Source organism: Halyomorpha halys, unplaced genomic scaffold (assembly GCF_000696795.3).
Source record: "Halyomorpha halys isolate HHAL.00 unplaced genomic scaffold, Hhal_1.1 Scaffold381.1, whole genome shotgun sequence".
NCBI lineage: Eukaryota > Metazoa > Arthropoda > Insecta > Hemiptera > Pentatomidae > Halyomorpha > Halyomorpha halys.
Window position 1 is genome coordinate 232,943 of NW_027112092.1, and position 16,168 is coordinate 249,110.

General features: G+C 31.2%; 1 protein-coding gene across 1 annotated transcript; it reads right to left on the bottom strand.

Annotated features, from left to right (window-relative positions):
* Window positions 1-1,327: 1,327 nt before the first annotated feature.
* LOC106682005 (zinc finger autosomal protein) lies at window positions 1,328-12,609 on the bottom strand. The gene is made up of 5 exons (XM_014422630.2): window positions 12,422-12,609; window positions 10,249-10,365; window positions 6,763-6,840; window positions 6,615-6,689; window positions 1,328-2,580 (listed from the first exon to the last, which is right to left on the bottom strand). Exons 1-5 carry the CDS (start codon window positions 12,471-12,473, stop codon window positions 1,451-1,453), a joined length of 1,452 nt encoding a protein of 483 aa, XP_014278116.1. The 5' UTR covers window positions 12,474-12,609; the 3' UTR covers window positions 1,328-1,450.
* Window positions 12,610-16,168: the final 3,559 nt, after the last annotated feature.

Below are 16,168 nucleotides of genomic sequence, written 5' to 3' on the forward strand. Positions count from 1 at the left end.
CTATAGTTAAAAGGTCAACATTTTTTTTAACACTAGTTTACGACTATTAAAGTAGCTTTTTACTATTGACGAATTTCATAAAAAACTGAAAGAAAATTTCCAGTCATTGTTAACAAGTGGTAACATATACTTCATGGCAATACTGGACCACACCTCTATCAGCTAACTTAAAAAATCTCCATATCCACCTTATCTTCACCTGATTACAATTTTCTCTGAGCGTTTGGTACATTTCTAACTAAAAAAAATATCCCAAAAAACAAACAGGAGTTATTTTGAATAACAATAGTAGTAATAAATTTTTCCTTTTTTTTTTTTTAATTCAGTTGCCCCATACACTAGAAACTGTTCAAACCAAATATTTTTAAAAGCTTTTATATGTATGTTTGAGTGCACATGCATGTATTTTTTATTAATCATTTTTTATTTGGTTCATAATTGTTTGATTTATTGGGGGTTTTTTTCTCGTTATATTGGTGTTTATCAGAAGATTTTCATAGTTTTAAAAATGTCTAAATAAATAATAATAAATAAATATTTAATTACATTTTTTGATTAGTATTGATCTGTAATATATCATTACTAATTTTTTTAAATGGGGTTGGTTTGGGGATTGGGGAAGGATATCACATCACAAGTATTTATGAAAAGATTACTGTGAGTACTGAATCCTTAAGAAGTAGTAATTTAAAGTATTGTCGAATCAATAATCCCTCTCAAGATTATATTTCGCATTGACAAAAGAGAGTCCATTGCTTTTTGGTGTGAATGATGCGGAAAAGTTTCAAAGAACAAAAATTGGAATAATGTTTAGTATGTCCTAAGAAACAGCCATCAAACACAAATACTTGTGAATTCTACTTTTTTTTTTTTTTTTTCAGAAATAGGCAATCCTTCCTGGCTGGACCCGCCCCACTAAGTCCTCTATAACTTTTGAAATATTTGCTTAAAACAGGAAGAGGAGACTTAAGAGAGTTAAATCACCATTTCAAAACTGTTTTTAAAGGCCCTGAGCAGGTATTTTTTTGTTAGAAGAATTGGCAGGACTGCTTATTAGTTCAGTATCCGTAACAGAGCTATTGAAATCTCGAATTATATATTACTGCCTTTTCTAAATAAATAATTATTTGAATCTCATATATATGTAAAATAAATAATTTATAACAAAATGTTATTCTTACAATACTGAATTTCTTTAGTATATTTACTGGAACCACCTACAACCAAGAGAGGATCATGTATAAAAAGCTAACGACTGATAAGGGTTAAGTAGGAGATCAATCTTGAACGTTCTTTATATACAACAATACAATAACAAGCACTCCTCACGAGAGAAAATAAGAATATTGGTCTGTTTATAATACGTTATAAGTAATTCTATTTGATTCAATAAAATTATTACCCTTATCAATTCAATATTAGAATTAATTATATAGACAAATACTTGCAATTAATTATTTTTATGTTGAAGTGATACATGAACATCAAACTTTTCTTTTCGGACACATTTGAATTCACAATGCGGACAAGAAAATAACTCTACCTTACCATGCTCAGCTGTTACGTGTGCTTTCAGCTCTTCCAAATTATAAGACAAAAAGTCACAATATGCGCAGCTATATAAGGTGCTGACAGCGCCATGGAATAAAGCTGTATGAGATTTCAGCTCTGAAATTTTAAAACAATTAAAACTACAATGAATACAAGAAAATAACTTTTTTTTCTCATGGAAGGTCCTCAAGTGATGATGAAGATCACCATACTGGGAAAACTGGAAGTTACAAATTAAGCAACCGTATGGCTTTTCTTTTTTATGTTTTTTCTTTATGTGAACTTTGATGTACTGAGAATACTCCGTCCTGAAGTTGCAATATGGACAAGAATACGGCTTCAATTTTTTATGATTTGCTGACACATGGAAAGACAGACTCTTTGCTAAACTCGTTTTAAAATCGCAATAGGGGCAATTTAAGTCGCAAGTGACCTTTTTATGCTTTAATTTTATATGATTTTTCAAAATTATAGGTCGGGTAGCTCTGTAATTACATTTAGAGCAAGCATAAGGCTTCAGATCTTCGTGATTCTGTATCGATTGCGATTTGTGATTCGCAGACTTTGGAATCTTATCACCACAAGTGTCATCAATGGAAGGATTGACTCCCTCATGATCCAACGCGATATGCTTCGACTTGATATGATGCCTGACTCCATGATTGTAGGCCGATCTGAAATCGCAATGAGGACATTGGAAGGGTTTGATCTTATCATGGACCCTCCTTATGTGTTTATTCAGCAGGTAACGAGATCCGATCCTATAATTACAAAACCGACATGTAAACTGTTTGTTTTTTACTATACCATTTTTTTTTCTATATTTCTTTTTATGTCTTCTTGTCGTATGATCAACAAGCCTTTGGATGTTCTTGAATTTCCGTTTGCAGTAGAAACATTCAAAGGTCCTATTAGTAAGTTTGCTGGACTGATCTTCCATATGAATGTCTTTTATATGAAACTTGAGACCATTTCTATCATTCCACAGCTCACCACAATAAAAACAAACAAAAGATTGCCCGGCCAAATCTGAAACATAGAACTTCAAAGTTGTAAGGTTGTAGTGCATATAAAATTTTGAATGGAAACATTTTTAACAAATGAAAGGCTCTTCTAAAAATATTGTGACTACAAAATGACTTTTGTTCTTAAAAAGCTTCATTCTAATTTATTCAGACAGGCAATAATGTTCAATCGTTTACCAGTAGTGATCAAATAAATATACACAATAAATTATAATACTATACAAATGCAATTGATACACACTAGTACAACCAGTAAATATACCAATCATGAAGAAAACTAAGCCTGTAATTTTTCTTTTCTCTACTTAGCAACCTCAATTTCATTATATTTCAAATAAACCTATTATATATGTATATAATAGGAATACACTTTAAGGAATATGTTAGCTTCATTATTATTAATTTATTAATTGTAAATTTTTATCATTATTATTCACTTCATAAGTGGTATTTAATCTATTTGTTTTTGTGATAGTCTGAACATCATTATTACGCTACCATCAATAATCTTTAATAATAACACCAACTTCACTGATCCAAATTTCTCTCAACATTTTATTTTAAAACTTCTAACATCGGCTCTTAGGCCATTTTCAAGGAGACAACCTCAGTCATTGAATTATCACAATTCATTTAAAATGTCTCTCTTTTGCAGGCAAATTTTCCTAGTCATATATAAACCACACAATCTCAATACAAAACTATTCTTCAAAAAATATTTTTCCTTTTCTACTAACCACATCAATGATACTTTTATTAATTTTTAAAATCAAAAATTGAGTGTAAATTTGGTTCATTGAAGTTGGTGTTATTATTAATATAAACCACTCTCAAACAATAAATTAATAAATACATTAAATCAGAAATGAGTAAGCTTTTTCAAGCTACTTATACATCAGTTTTTGTTTTGAATTTTTTAATAGTATTTTGTACTCAGTTGTATTAGTTGAATAGTTTAATCTTTAAAAATAATTTCAAAATTGAGTAGTTTTAACTATAGCTAGTTATAGACCATTGCAGCCTCCAAATGCTCCAATAATCAAAAGTACGACATACACATATTTCATTTTATGATTTTTTTTTCACGGAACAGCTTTAAAGACCACACGAATATCATTACTTTTGGCTTCTCTCTAATTTTTTTTTTCTTTCCTTCCATTTTTCCCTAACTATCTCATATGCCTTTGTTTTCATTCTTCTGTCCAAACCCCTTTTTTCAAATTTCTCTTTCCCAGAAGAACCTTGATTTTCTTCAGTCTTTCCTATATCTTTCTCCATAAAAACAATCCTGGTCTGTTATTCCTAGTTGTTAACGCCATAATATATAAATACCTTGTAAATAATTGTAAATAGTATTTGAGTTTTATTAGTGTTTAATTTAGTTATATTTTTATTATTTTAATTGGACTAGGTTGTTTGAGAAGAAAAATATGAGATTATATTTGTGTGTAATAATGAATAATAGGGACAGTTGCTAAGAGTTTAATTACCATTGCTAAGAGGCGTCACCTAGCAATGGACCGACCATCATAGTTTTTTATAGCAGTTCCGGCTAACTAGTGGCCATGATAGCGTCTCAGCAGTCCTGTCTGCGTTATAGTTTAGTTGATATAGTTTAGACATTTTTTGAGTGTTTTAGTTGTTATTACAGTTCGAAACCAGACCTTTTCTGTGTTTCAACTTTAATAGGAATTCCGGCTAATTAGTGGCCCGGAGAGCGTCTAAGCAGCCCTGTCTCCATTTGGTTGATGCTATATTATTAGACATTTTTTGAGTGTTTTAGTCACCATTACAGTCTGAAACAAGACCTTTTCTGGGTTTCGACTTTGATATGAGTTCTGGATAATTAGTGGCCATGAACGTGTGTAACATGTTCATTTTGTCGGCTTGCTTAATACATTAATACGACTTTTGGATGTTTGGACTATTGGTGAGCCACTACACCAACTTTGGACCATTGCAGCGGTGTATTGAGCTATAGAGCTGCGACCTACAAATCTCAGCAGCATTCTTCCTCTGACCTATCAGAGTGGATCAACCTTACATCAACTATTAGTCTCCTAGTCTTCTGGTCTACTTTATATTCTTTCAGTATTTCCAGTAGTGTGTTTCTATCCACTGAATCGTACACTTTCTTAAAGTCAACAAACAACATGTAATTTATGTTTATTATTTTTGTATGTTATTTTTCCACCGACCGACAGAGTTTTCATCTGATTGCTAAAGAAATAAATAAAATAAAATAAATCAAAAAATAAAATAAAACAGCAGTAAATAAGTCCTTAAACCACATTAAAGCTCTTATTTGCACAAAAATGAAAATATGTTAATTTGGTTAAAGGTAAGATATTCTTTTTCTTACCCCTAAAAACTTTGAAGAAATGTTAAAACATTTTTAGAAAGCAGAGTCAAGAGATTCGAAAGGAAAATCCATACAATTGCAGGAACGATTTTGAGCCTTAACATATGTAGAACTAACAGTGAACTACTGGCAGAGACTGGTCATTTAATAGTTCGTGATATGATGGCAAGGAGGTTAAGATAGGCAGGATATCTGGCTTGAAGCAATCCATCAGGATACCCCTACACAACAATGAATGCCAGTATAGTTGGTAAGAGACCAAGTGGGAGGCCAAAAACCAGGTAGATAGACAGAATCAAAAAGATTCGAAAGAGCTGCATGCAGCAAACTGGAAAGCAGAAGCCCAAGAAAGGCATGCTTGGAGAAGGCTGGTTCAGGCGGCTGATATATCTATAAGTTTTGTAGAGCCAACCAAAACAAATAATATTTATATACTGTAATATCCTCTTTTTTTGATAAATAGTTGTTATTTATATATAGATGGTTTAAGTTATGTTTTTATTTTATGTATCAACGTTCAATATTATTCATTTGTTTTGTTAAACCAAAAAAGTAAGCTAACCAATTTCCATCAGTCAAATATAGAGTAAAAATACGTCATTCAAAATAATGATGGTGGCACATCGGAAGGAGATGAGAGTTGAGGAGATGAGGAGTCTATTGAATTGCTGTTATGTTGAGAAGATATATTAAAATTTTATCAACTTTTGTTATTTTGTATCATAATCATAATTACAGTAAATTTAAGAATAAAATAGAAGTCAATAATTAGTATTAAGAAAAAATGTACATAAAGAAAATCACATTTAAGCAAAAACTTAAAACAATTGTGCTGCAATCGATGTTTACATCGAACATTGTGGTATGAGAATGAACAAAAGAAATTTGGACACTTGCTCGTTGGGATGGTGAGAGAGATGACGTCTCCTAGAAGCAGGGGGTGCTGACCATCATTTGTTTACAGTCAGTTTTAGATAAATAGAAAGAAGACATCAAGAGTCAGCAGTCATCCAAGAACAGTATATAATTGAAGGAAGAAAGACACACCTTGTTTGGATTGGACGCGTCCCAGAAACTAGGAGAAGGACTGAACCTATGTCTACCGTCACGGGTAGATATTTAGAAAGAAGACATCAAAAACCGTCAGTAATCAAAGAAGATTATGTAATTGGTTATTTTGCTCTACCTAGGATTTAATTATATTTGTAAAAGTAGCAATTAATTTAGTTAAGTGTCATTCTGTTCTGATGTCTGGAGAACCCGCTCTGAGATAAGAGTCAATAATTTTATATGATTTAAAATAAAATTCTCATATCTATTTAATATTTAACCTTTTCATTTGAACCTTGTAATCATGAAAGCTATATTTTAGATCTGAGAATAATAAAAACTATTCAATTTCCTTTTATTTATTTTAAGGAATCAGGAAAAATACAAAATATATATGTGTGTGTGTGTGTGTTTAGAATCAGTTTAGGTGGCTTGTAAGGCTGAAACATGATAAAGCAATAATAAATAGTAGTGGTTTTATCAGCCCATTTAACTTAATTCACATACCTGCCTTTATCTAAAATCAACTAGTGAACAAATTATAAATAATTTTCATTATATTTAAATTTAAAAAAAAAAAGGTTCATAATAAAAAATATACAAATATACTTAAGTAACTACTTTACCTCCCAAGTTATTAGAATTAAAGAATAATCCCTCCTTTTCCTGTTCTACGGGTAAACGCAAACCTTGTGATAAATCTGTTGACAGATTATAATATGAAAGATAATTTATATTCTCAATATTATTGTATTTCAAAACAAAACAACTTACCAGCAATCGAAGATTTGTACCAATTGGAATAGTCAATGTATGGAAATTTTTCTTCTGATTCATAATCAGTTTCAATCCCTACAAAATATCAAATTAATGAAACTAAAATACAATTTTATATCTTAATGAGCTTTAATTACAAATATTTTACAGAACTATAGTAGGAATACATGTTATGGACATTTTAAAAATTAAATGAGACTTCATAACTGAAAATATTTCTTCCATTAAAGAACATTCCTTTATTCAATTCTTTTAATTATATAATTCATTGACGTTTCAGGGTACTTGTCCATCCTTATAATGTTCTATAAAAGCATCATAACTTAACTTTAATTACTGTTATTCATTTTTTAAACTAATAAATTGTCTATAAGAGGATTTAGGGCATCAGATTCCGAGGGGTGAAATTTGTGAGGAGTTTTTAGTTGGTAGCAACAAAGGACAATTGTGTCCGTACACTGGATGTATACGTTAGCCACTTTTGGAAAATCCAAGACTTGTATAAATTCTCGTTGAACAAAGAAAGCAACAAACGATGGTATTCTGTGTGTTCTTTTGACTTTTATCAGCTACTACATTCGATTTACACTTTCAATACAAAAAGGAACAAAATATAGATAGGCGAAATAAAAAGAAACTTAAATATCAGCAAATTAAGTAGTAGATAATAAAAATTCACAGAAATAGTACTAGGTAACTTATAAATTCAACTATCGTTCTGGATTTTTAATCAGATATTAATTAATTTAATTACCCAAACTTATAATGTCTTTAAAAACTTGTATTTATGTTGTGTTAAATGAAAAATAAACTGCTAAAATTAATTAACAAGATTTGAATTAAAGTATTTACACTGGATCGATAGAATTTTAAAACATATAATCTCAAACATGAGTTAACGATCGTATGCTGGGAAAATTCATTAATTAACTAATTTCCTTTGATTTGTGCCCAAAAAACAACACTCAATAGATCAGCCTCAAATTCAAGCCAACTTACACCAGCCAATCTAAATAACCCATTCACATGCTAGCGCATTTGGCAAATGAGTAGCAAAACCTCTAAACAACCTGCCTCATGTCTTTCAGTGCAGCGGGATTTAGATAAGAATTTTTTTTTATTTTTTAGTGAACAGTTTTTATACCATGTCATTTTGTGTTTATGAAATATCTACAGTTTCAATATAAGTATTATTTTCATGTTAGTTGATTCAGTATAAATTAGAAAAATAATAAAACCTTGAAATGATATAGCCGGCACTTGATCTGTTTTAGAATAAAAAAAACTTTTTTCACAGTTATAAAAAATTGAATTCTATTCTTCCCAATAAAGCTGAAGTTATATTATTGATAAAATAATAATTTATTCTTGATTAGTTCCTCACAATGGAATCCGATTGCAAGGTTATCAAACTATACTATCAAGTATCAGTTTTCACAATTTATGAACAATCAAGGTTCTGTTTCTTAGAGATAACACCTCACTACACTGTCATTTTGTTTATATCATAGTTATTTTGTGGTTTAAGCAATAATTACACACTATATCAACATTAGGTTCCAATACAGGATTGTGGAAAAATATTATACCAAGTAAAGGAATAATTCATAAAAAAATTAATAAAAATATCTGAAAAAGAAGATCGAGGAAAATAATTATACATAATAATGGACTAATTCAGAAAAAAATAAATAAATAAAACTATTTGTACAAAAAGTGGTTAAAAAGTTAATTAACAACTAGTTTATTCTTTAATAGTTTTGTCTTTGATCTCTCATCACTCATCCAGCATTAATAAAGTGTAACGTTTTCTTTAATTTTATCTGCATTCAAATTTTATTTTTTGTTTTGCTTCTTTATGTATTTTTTTAAAAATAAAATTGAAACATACATAGTTCAGTATTAGTGACAAAAACTAAAAAAAGACACTTAATTTATTTTTAGAGAAAAATGCTTTAGAAAATTTTATGTATTACAATTTTGTGGTGTGATATCCATCAATTCCACTTTCAAAATCATTTTAACTATCTTTATAGCAACAACATTCAAAAAATATGTTGCAATAGTTTAGGATTTCATTGTTAGAAATGTAATTTAAAAAAATAAATAAAATAATTGAGGGTACAGTTATAGCAAAATTTTCAATAAATGCAACAACAGGTTTGTTTAATAAATAATATTTAACTTATTTAAACACAAATTCATTGATGGGTGAATTAAATATAAACACACTTCTTAAAAATAGGTTAACGTTTTAAGAGCAAAAACTTAGTTCAAAAGTTATAAAAAAATAAACAAATTTTTATCTTTATTTTTCTCATGGCCCCAGTAAGACACATAGTACTGAATAAATGTGTAGAATTGTGGACTCCTCAAAAACATGTTCAACATAGTGTTACTGTACATGTGTACATAACACATGAGGTTTTGCGCTTATTTCTTTTCCATTTAGGTTTATTATTAGGCTATGATAATTAGACCTATTTGGACATTGGACTTTGGGACTCTACCAAGCCATCTAACTCCTTCTGTATCCAATCCTTACAGTCCAAAATCCTCCATAAAATCCTTGATACTCCTATTATATCACAAATAAACTCATCCATAAAGACCTCAACATCCCATTTGTTGCAGATTTGGCCTAAAATAGATATACCTCCTTTCATTCCAAATCCTTACCCACCCAAACCCATTAGTTCTTAATCCTAATCCTCTGAGGCATCTGAAAAAAATATGACCACGGGATCTTCTAATTTAAAGAAACGATTGTAGTACCACCATTGGGTGGTCCCTTCCCAAGATAATAAATGTTTCAACATTTATCACATTTACTTATATTTTTTTTATACAGTTGTAAATTTCAATAAACAAACAAAAAATTATTTAAAAAAGTTTATCATTAAAAAAAAAAAAAGAGTAGACTCTCACATTATCCTTTAGTCCATAAGAAATTCAAATGATGATCCCCATTCTCTCAGTTCAGTCAAAAGAAACGGTTAAGCAGTATATCTATATCTTTACTTATTTTTATCATTTGAACTTACCAATACAAGACCAATGCTTCAAACACAACTTTTTATGAAGCATCTGTATCTCATTGGATTTCTAAGATACTGATTTGAAATTTGGACAAAATATTATTCACAGGTTAAAGAAGCTTGAGTTCTCCTCAAAATAACACATGGACTTGAATATCTTTTTTGAACCTACTGATCTTAGTCTGAACTAGTAGTAACCAAAAAACTGTCAGCTATTGAGAGTAAACAAATTAAGAGTTTCAAATCCTCTGTATTTCAGTTTAATTGTCTATGCTTTTTAGAAATAGTGAAATTTATGTAAAGGGACATTGTGAAGTGCAAAAGATAATTTTTTTATAATTTAAATTTTTTTTAAATTGTCCATGAGTTGTAAATGTAATCTAATTATTATAAAAGGAATAACCAAAGATGTAAAGAAAAATGTTTTAAAATGTGCTGTAAATACCTTCATCGTAAAGAGATAATGGGTCAATTTCTAATTCTATATTTTCTTCTTTAACAATAATTTCTTCTTTAACAATAGTTTCTTCTTTAACAATAGTCTCTTCTTTACAATTAGAAGCTAAAAAAAATAATATTAAAAAAATCAATTAAATATCATAAGAATTAATAAATTTTAAACAGAGAATTTTGGATAAAACAATCTTTGCTGCAAATGAAAATTCAACCAACTTGTATAATTTATTTTGCTAAGCATTTTTATAAATAATTAAAAAAGTTAAGTACAGCATAAGATTGAAGATAAAATAGATGAGTACATAATTAATTGTAGTAAAAAATATCCAGAGTTTATAAGTGACTTTATAAAAAAGTAAAAAGTTATATCACTTTTTCTACAATATTGAATAAAATATCTTTTTTAATAAATATATTTTTGCACGCACATATATACACACACATACATACACATATGTGATACTACTCTTCGTAACAAATTCAACTGCTTTTCTCCAAATTATCGAGAAACTTTAAACATACTGATCATTTACGTATGTTTTAATAAGAGTCTATCCAGCTGTCTTTGAGAAGCTGTTTTAATATAATTTTTGGCATTTTACATCACGAGGATATTGTCAACGAAAATATGTTTACATAAAACATAGATCCTGAAAATTACAAAACAATAATCCAGCAACTGCAAAAATGTTGCAAATATTACTTCAATTGCAATTGTGTAGTCACAGTATTAAATTACAATGTAAATTTCATTTTTATTAACATGAGACATTATACTTTTGCGCAATTAACTAAAAATTAGAAATAATTAAATTAGAATAGAAGCTATACACATTACTAACACCAGTAACAGGGTATAAAAAATCACAACAAAAAGAAATATAACCTATCCTTAGGTAAACACTTCAAGATTTGGGTACAATCAGAATTCCATTTCAAATACTTGAAGTAGTAAAAGTGAAACCTAATTTTTACTAATTTCAATTAAATTACAAAATCAGATTAAGGCCATAACTGGGCTATAAAATCACAATAAATAATGTTTTATCTATTCAAATAAAACATGAGATATAGGGGTTAACCATTTGATATATATTTTTGAACAAGGTATAACTGAATTCTCATTATGAGAAAGGTTTCACATTCAAAAAAATTCTAAATTATTGGTCAAAATACCAAATAATTTCTCACAAAAAAATTATTCCTCCGGTTATAACCTACTTCGTTTCAGTCTGGAATGACATATATGACTCCAATACAAAAACTGCTACTTGATACATATATATTGGAAATTTTAATAACGAGTTAATATAGTGAAATAATAGCTCTGCTGGAAGATTTTAATCTCTTTACAATCAAAGAAAAGTCAAACCATAAACTTTAATGATGCATTTCAATCTCTAACAACCCTATTCAAGATATAAGGATGCAACTTTACATCTATACACAACACTAATTCAATTTTAAACAAATCGTAACTAATTTCTTCACTATTTTTAAAAAATCATGGTTGTGTAAAGAGAAGTAAGTGGTAAGTAAAGAGGAAAAATCCTTAGGATCAATATGCAATGCAAGACAAGAGGCACAAATTTCATCCTTAGTTATATCAAAGGTGGTCTAAAATTTATATTATATTGCCTTAAACTAAGAATTAATTGTTTCTTTTAATCTTACATATTTTCCCACATTTGTGATTAACTGACTAAAGTATAATAAACCCAGGACTTAATTTAAGATGAACTGAAGCTGTAATTTTCTCTCCATATGAAAAGTATTCAAAAAACTTAAGAATCAAAGACAAAGTTTATCATTTATCGACAGATAAACACCTTTTGATAAGATATCAATAATCATCAGAAAATTACAGCCTTTTAACTGTTTCTTTAATTACCAAGACAAATTATACCTTCTTATCTCAATCAACTTACATTAAATAATAAAATTTTAAAAATTGATGGTATAAGCAAACTCACAGAGCATATAAATTGCCATGTATTTTAAAAATCCATAAAACTCAAGGCATTAACCAACATTTTATCCTATATCAATTAGAAAAAAAGCATTGAATCGTTACTTATTTATTGAAATTTACTTTTGTAAATTTCAATAAAGTACAGAGATAGGTCAGTTTGAAAAAGTTTCAAATCAACAACTTCACTCACCATCAGAAGAATTTCTTCTTTTATCACTTTCAACTTCCACAAAGTGTTCCATCACTTATAGAAACTAAAATAAACAACTAGCAGTATTAAAATTTAGTTTAATATGAAACTATTTAATTTTAGAAACTAAGATGAAAAATACTAATCATTTCTTTAAACGAAACTAACTAATAATTATTCAATTTACAACAAACACACATTCGAGATTAATTAGAAATAATAAAGTTAAAGGAAATATTTTGAATTTATATGTAATCAAAACAGTAAAAGTCTGTTGACATGTAGTACATTGGGTCACCGCCTAGTAATGTGACCTATAATAACCTGTTACTGAACAGTAACTGTAACCTGTTCCTTTAGTACTACTGAACGAACTAGGTTACTGATTACACAGGTCAGCAAACAATATTTTTCATTTATTATTTTCAATAAAGAAACTTTTTAATCGTCCATGAAAAAAAAAGTAACTAAAAAAATTATATTGCTAAATTATATGCTTTAAAGTATACTAATGAAGTATAATGAACTCCATTTTCCTCTCCCCCCCCCCCATCACGGACAGTTGTTTTAAATAATACTTTATTTTTTTTTTTTAAATCACCATTTTGTTATCATTATTAACACCGTGGACAAAATAAATTCATTTTTTTCTTTTTCTGATATATTTTAACTTGCTGAAATTGGAAAAACACCATTAAAAAAGCCACCATTTTATAAAAATAAAGTTTTATTTACTATTAAAGGTTCAAAAGGAGTAGGTTAAAGTTCCTTAAAGAGATAAATATGACAGATATATGGATAAATTTGAGAAATCCCATAAATCGAACAAATTTAAATTTATAAGGAGAAGATGGTCGGTCGTACGGTCAGCGAAATAGACTTATAAAAAAACTTATTTATTTGTGCCGACGTTTCAACCAGAATTATAGGCCTTCATCAGGCCTGAAAAAAAAAACGAGATAACTACCGGTCAAGTCAGACCCATTAACTTTAAATGCATTTATTAGGTTCCAACCTCTGCCTAAGCGAGCAAGTCTCTCTGTCTTTTTTAATATTTCTTCCTTCCCTCCCTCCACTCTCCACCGTTCACTAGAGCAGGAAGATCATCTATCATCGATTTGACGTTTGTGAGTGGTCGCCTGCAACGGATTGCAACTTGGAATGTTTGTGTATTTTATACAAACAGTGATCACCAGGCTATATTGATTACACTGGATACGCCTACAAGGAAGAAGAGTTGTCGATGGAGAACCAACCGCTGGAACACGAAGACTTTCGATGGCGCTTCATTCACTTTAATGCTGGAGGATGAGTGAGAATTGAAAGGATCAGCTGAAGAAAAGGCGCGTATTCTGACCTCTATGATATTTGGGGCTTGTGATGCAGCTATGACCCGTTCAAAGCCTGGTATACATCATTCCTCAGTGTACTGGTGGACGGATACTATTGACGATCTTCGCTGGTGTTGCAACCAAGCAAGACGTTACCAGCGAGCGAGATGTCTACCGGAGTTTTCAGTGCTTCAAGAAGAGTTCAAGAGAGATAGAAGGAACCTCCGTCAAGCCATTAAAGAAAGCAAACGACGGTACTGGAGAGAACTCTGTGATGAGGTGGATGCAGACCCATGGGGTAGTAGACCTTACAAAATAGCACTTAAGAAACTATTTAAAGGCACAATGCAGCTCCCTACGAAATCAAATGTTGTAGACAGTATTGTCAGAACACAATTCCGTGAACAGGAGAATAGTATTGAAGTATAAACAATATATATATATATATATATATATAACGGATTTTCCACAAATTACGCAGGAAGAGATAGAGGACATTGCCTCGGACCTAAAACATGGCAAAGCACCAGGATTGGACGGAATTCCTAATTGAGCTCTGAAGGTGGCTCTCAGGAAACGGCCGGATCTTTTTATCGATCTCTTCAATTCGTGCATTCGTGAAGGCTCAATTCCGGAACCTTGGAAGAGACAGCGCCTCATACTTAGTCCGAAGAGTAAGGTAAGACTGGAAGACCCGTCAACCTATCGTCCAATTTGCTTATTGGATACTATGGGTAAGCCATTCGAGAAAATCCTTTCCATCAGGCTGCAAGAATTCACGGAGGGAGTTAATGGCCTCCCGCGGGCTCAATACGGATTTCGTAAAGAGCAATCCACCATAGTTGCTGTTGGATTGGTAGTCGAGATGGCCCGCACAGCAATTGCAGGAGCAAGGTGGAGGAGAGGTGCTAAGTGTTATGCACCAATCATCACTCTAGACGTTAAGAATGCTTTTAACACTACAAGATGGACCTGTATAATAGATGCCCTACGGACTATGGCGGTGCCAGCCTATCTAATGAGAGTTCTCACAGACTAATTCAAAGATAGAGTTCTGTTTTATTTTTCAGACATTGGGCAAAGGAGATACAAGGTGACTGGTGAGGTCCCACAGGGCTCAGTATTAGGCCCTCTTCTGTGGAACGTCATGTACGACGCAATCTTCAACTTGACAATCCCAGAGGGAGTTGTGGGATTCGCAGATGACATTGCAGTTGAAGTGAGGGTGAAGCATTTGGAAGAAGTTACCCTCATCGCTAACCAGGCTGTTGCTACGGTACGAGGTTGGCTGTCTTCGGTAGGCCTACAACTTGCAGAACACAAGACCGAGGTTCTCCTAGTAACTAGCAGAAAGCAAACTGAGTCCATCATTGTTACGGTGGGTATTTAATATATAATTATAAAGGGTATATAAGTATAAAGGGGTTTCCAACGAAGAGGTGTGCGCAATAGCCCGAATGCAGCCTGTGGAACTCCTTGTAGAAGAAAGAAACAGGCACTATGGACGACGCTTACACGTTTCCAGAGAAGAAGAGTGAAAAATAACCAACGACCAGTGGCAGCAGCGTTGGGAGGCTGCAGATTCCGGGAGGTGGACTCGCAGGTTAATACCCGATGTGGGCACCTGGTATGGCCGCCAGCATGGTGAGGTGGATTTTTACATAACCCAATTGTTGACCGGACATGGATGCTCAGAAGATGTTGAGAATGCCCTGGATGTCAGACTGTCGAGGAACCGTGGAGCACGTGTTTTTCACTTGCATTCGCTTTGCGGCAGAAAGAAGTGAATTAAAGAGAGTGTGTGGAGGACGCATCACACCAGAAAACGTGGTGAGCTATATGCTACTCTAAGACCAGCATTAGAACGCAGTGAAGAGATTCACCACAGTCGTCCTCAAGAGGTTGAGAGAGAAAGAGACGGCTAGAAGATGTTAATAGCATGGAAACATGAAAACCATGTGAAGAAAGCGAGGTGGCACTCAGCCATTTCCCTCCATGAAGTAATACCTAGTGGCGGTCCCATTAAGAGGAATGAACAGGTGTAGGGTGATGGTTTTAGCGGGTAAAAATCCCACACATGGATAAGTGCAGGCCTATCTGTGTCTTTTAAAGATTCCCACTGACCCTCGTAAAAAAAACACACAAACACACACATATAATTATTATCTTTATAAATAAAGTATATAAAAATAAAGTAAAGTATGGGGTTATTAATGTTATTAAAATGAAATAAGAAAAAAAAATTTATAAAATGAAACAATAGAGAAAATACATAAAATTAATTATTACAAACTAAATATATCACACAAAAATCTTCTTTAAAATTAACATTAACAAAATTAAAATCTGTACCGCTACGACCCATGAAGGGTTATGGGTGCTGTACTTTATAAGGAAGTACTGTTACTAGAGCAAT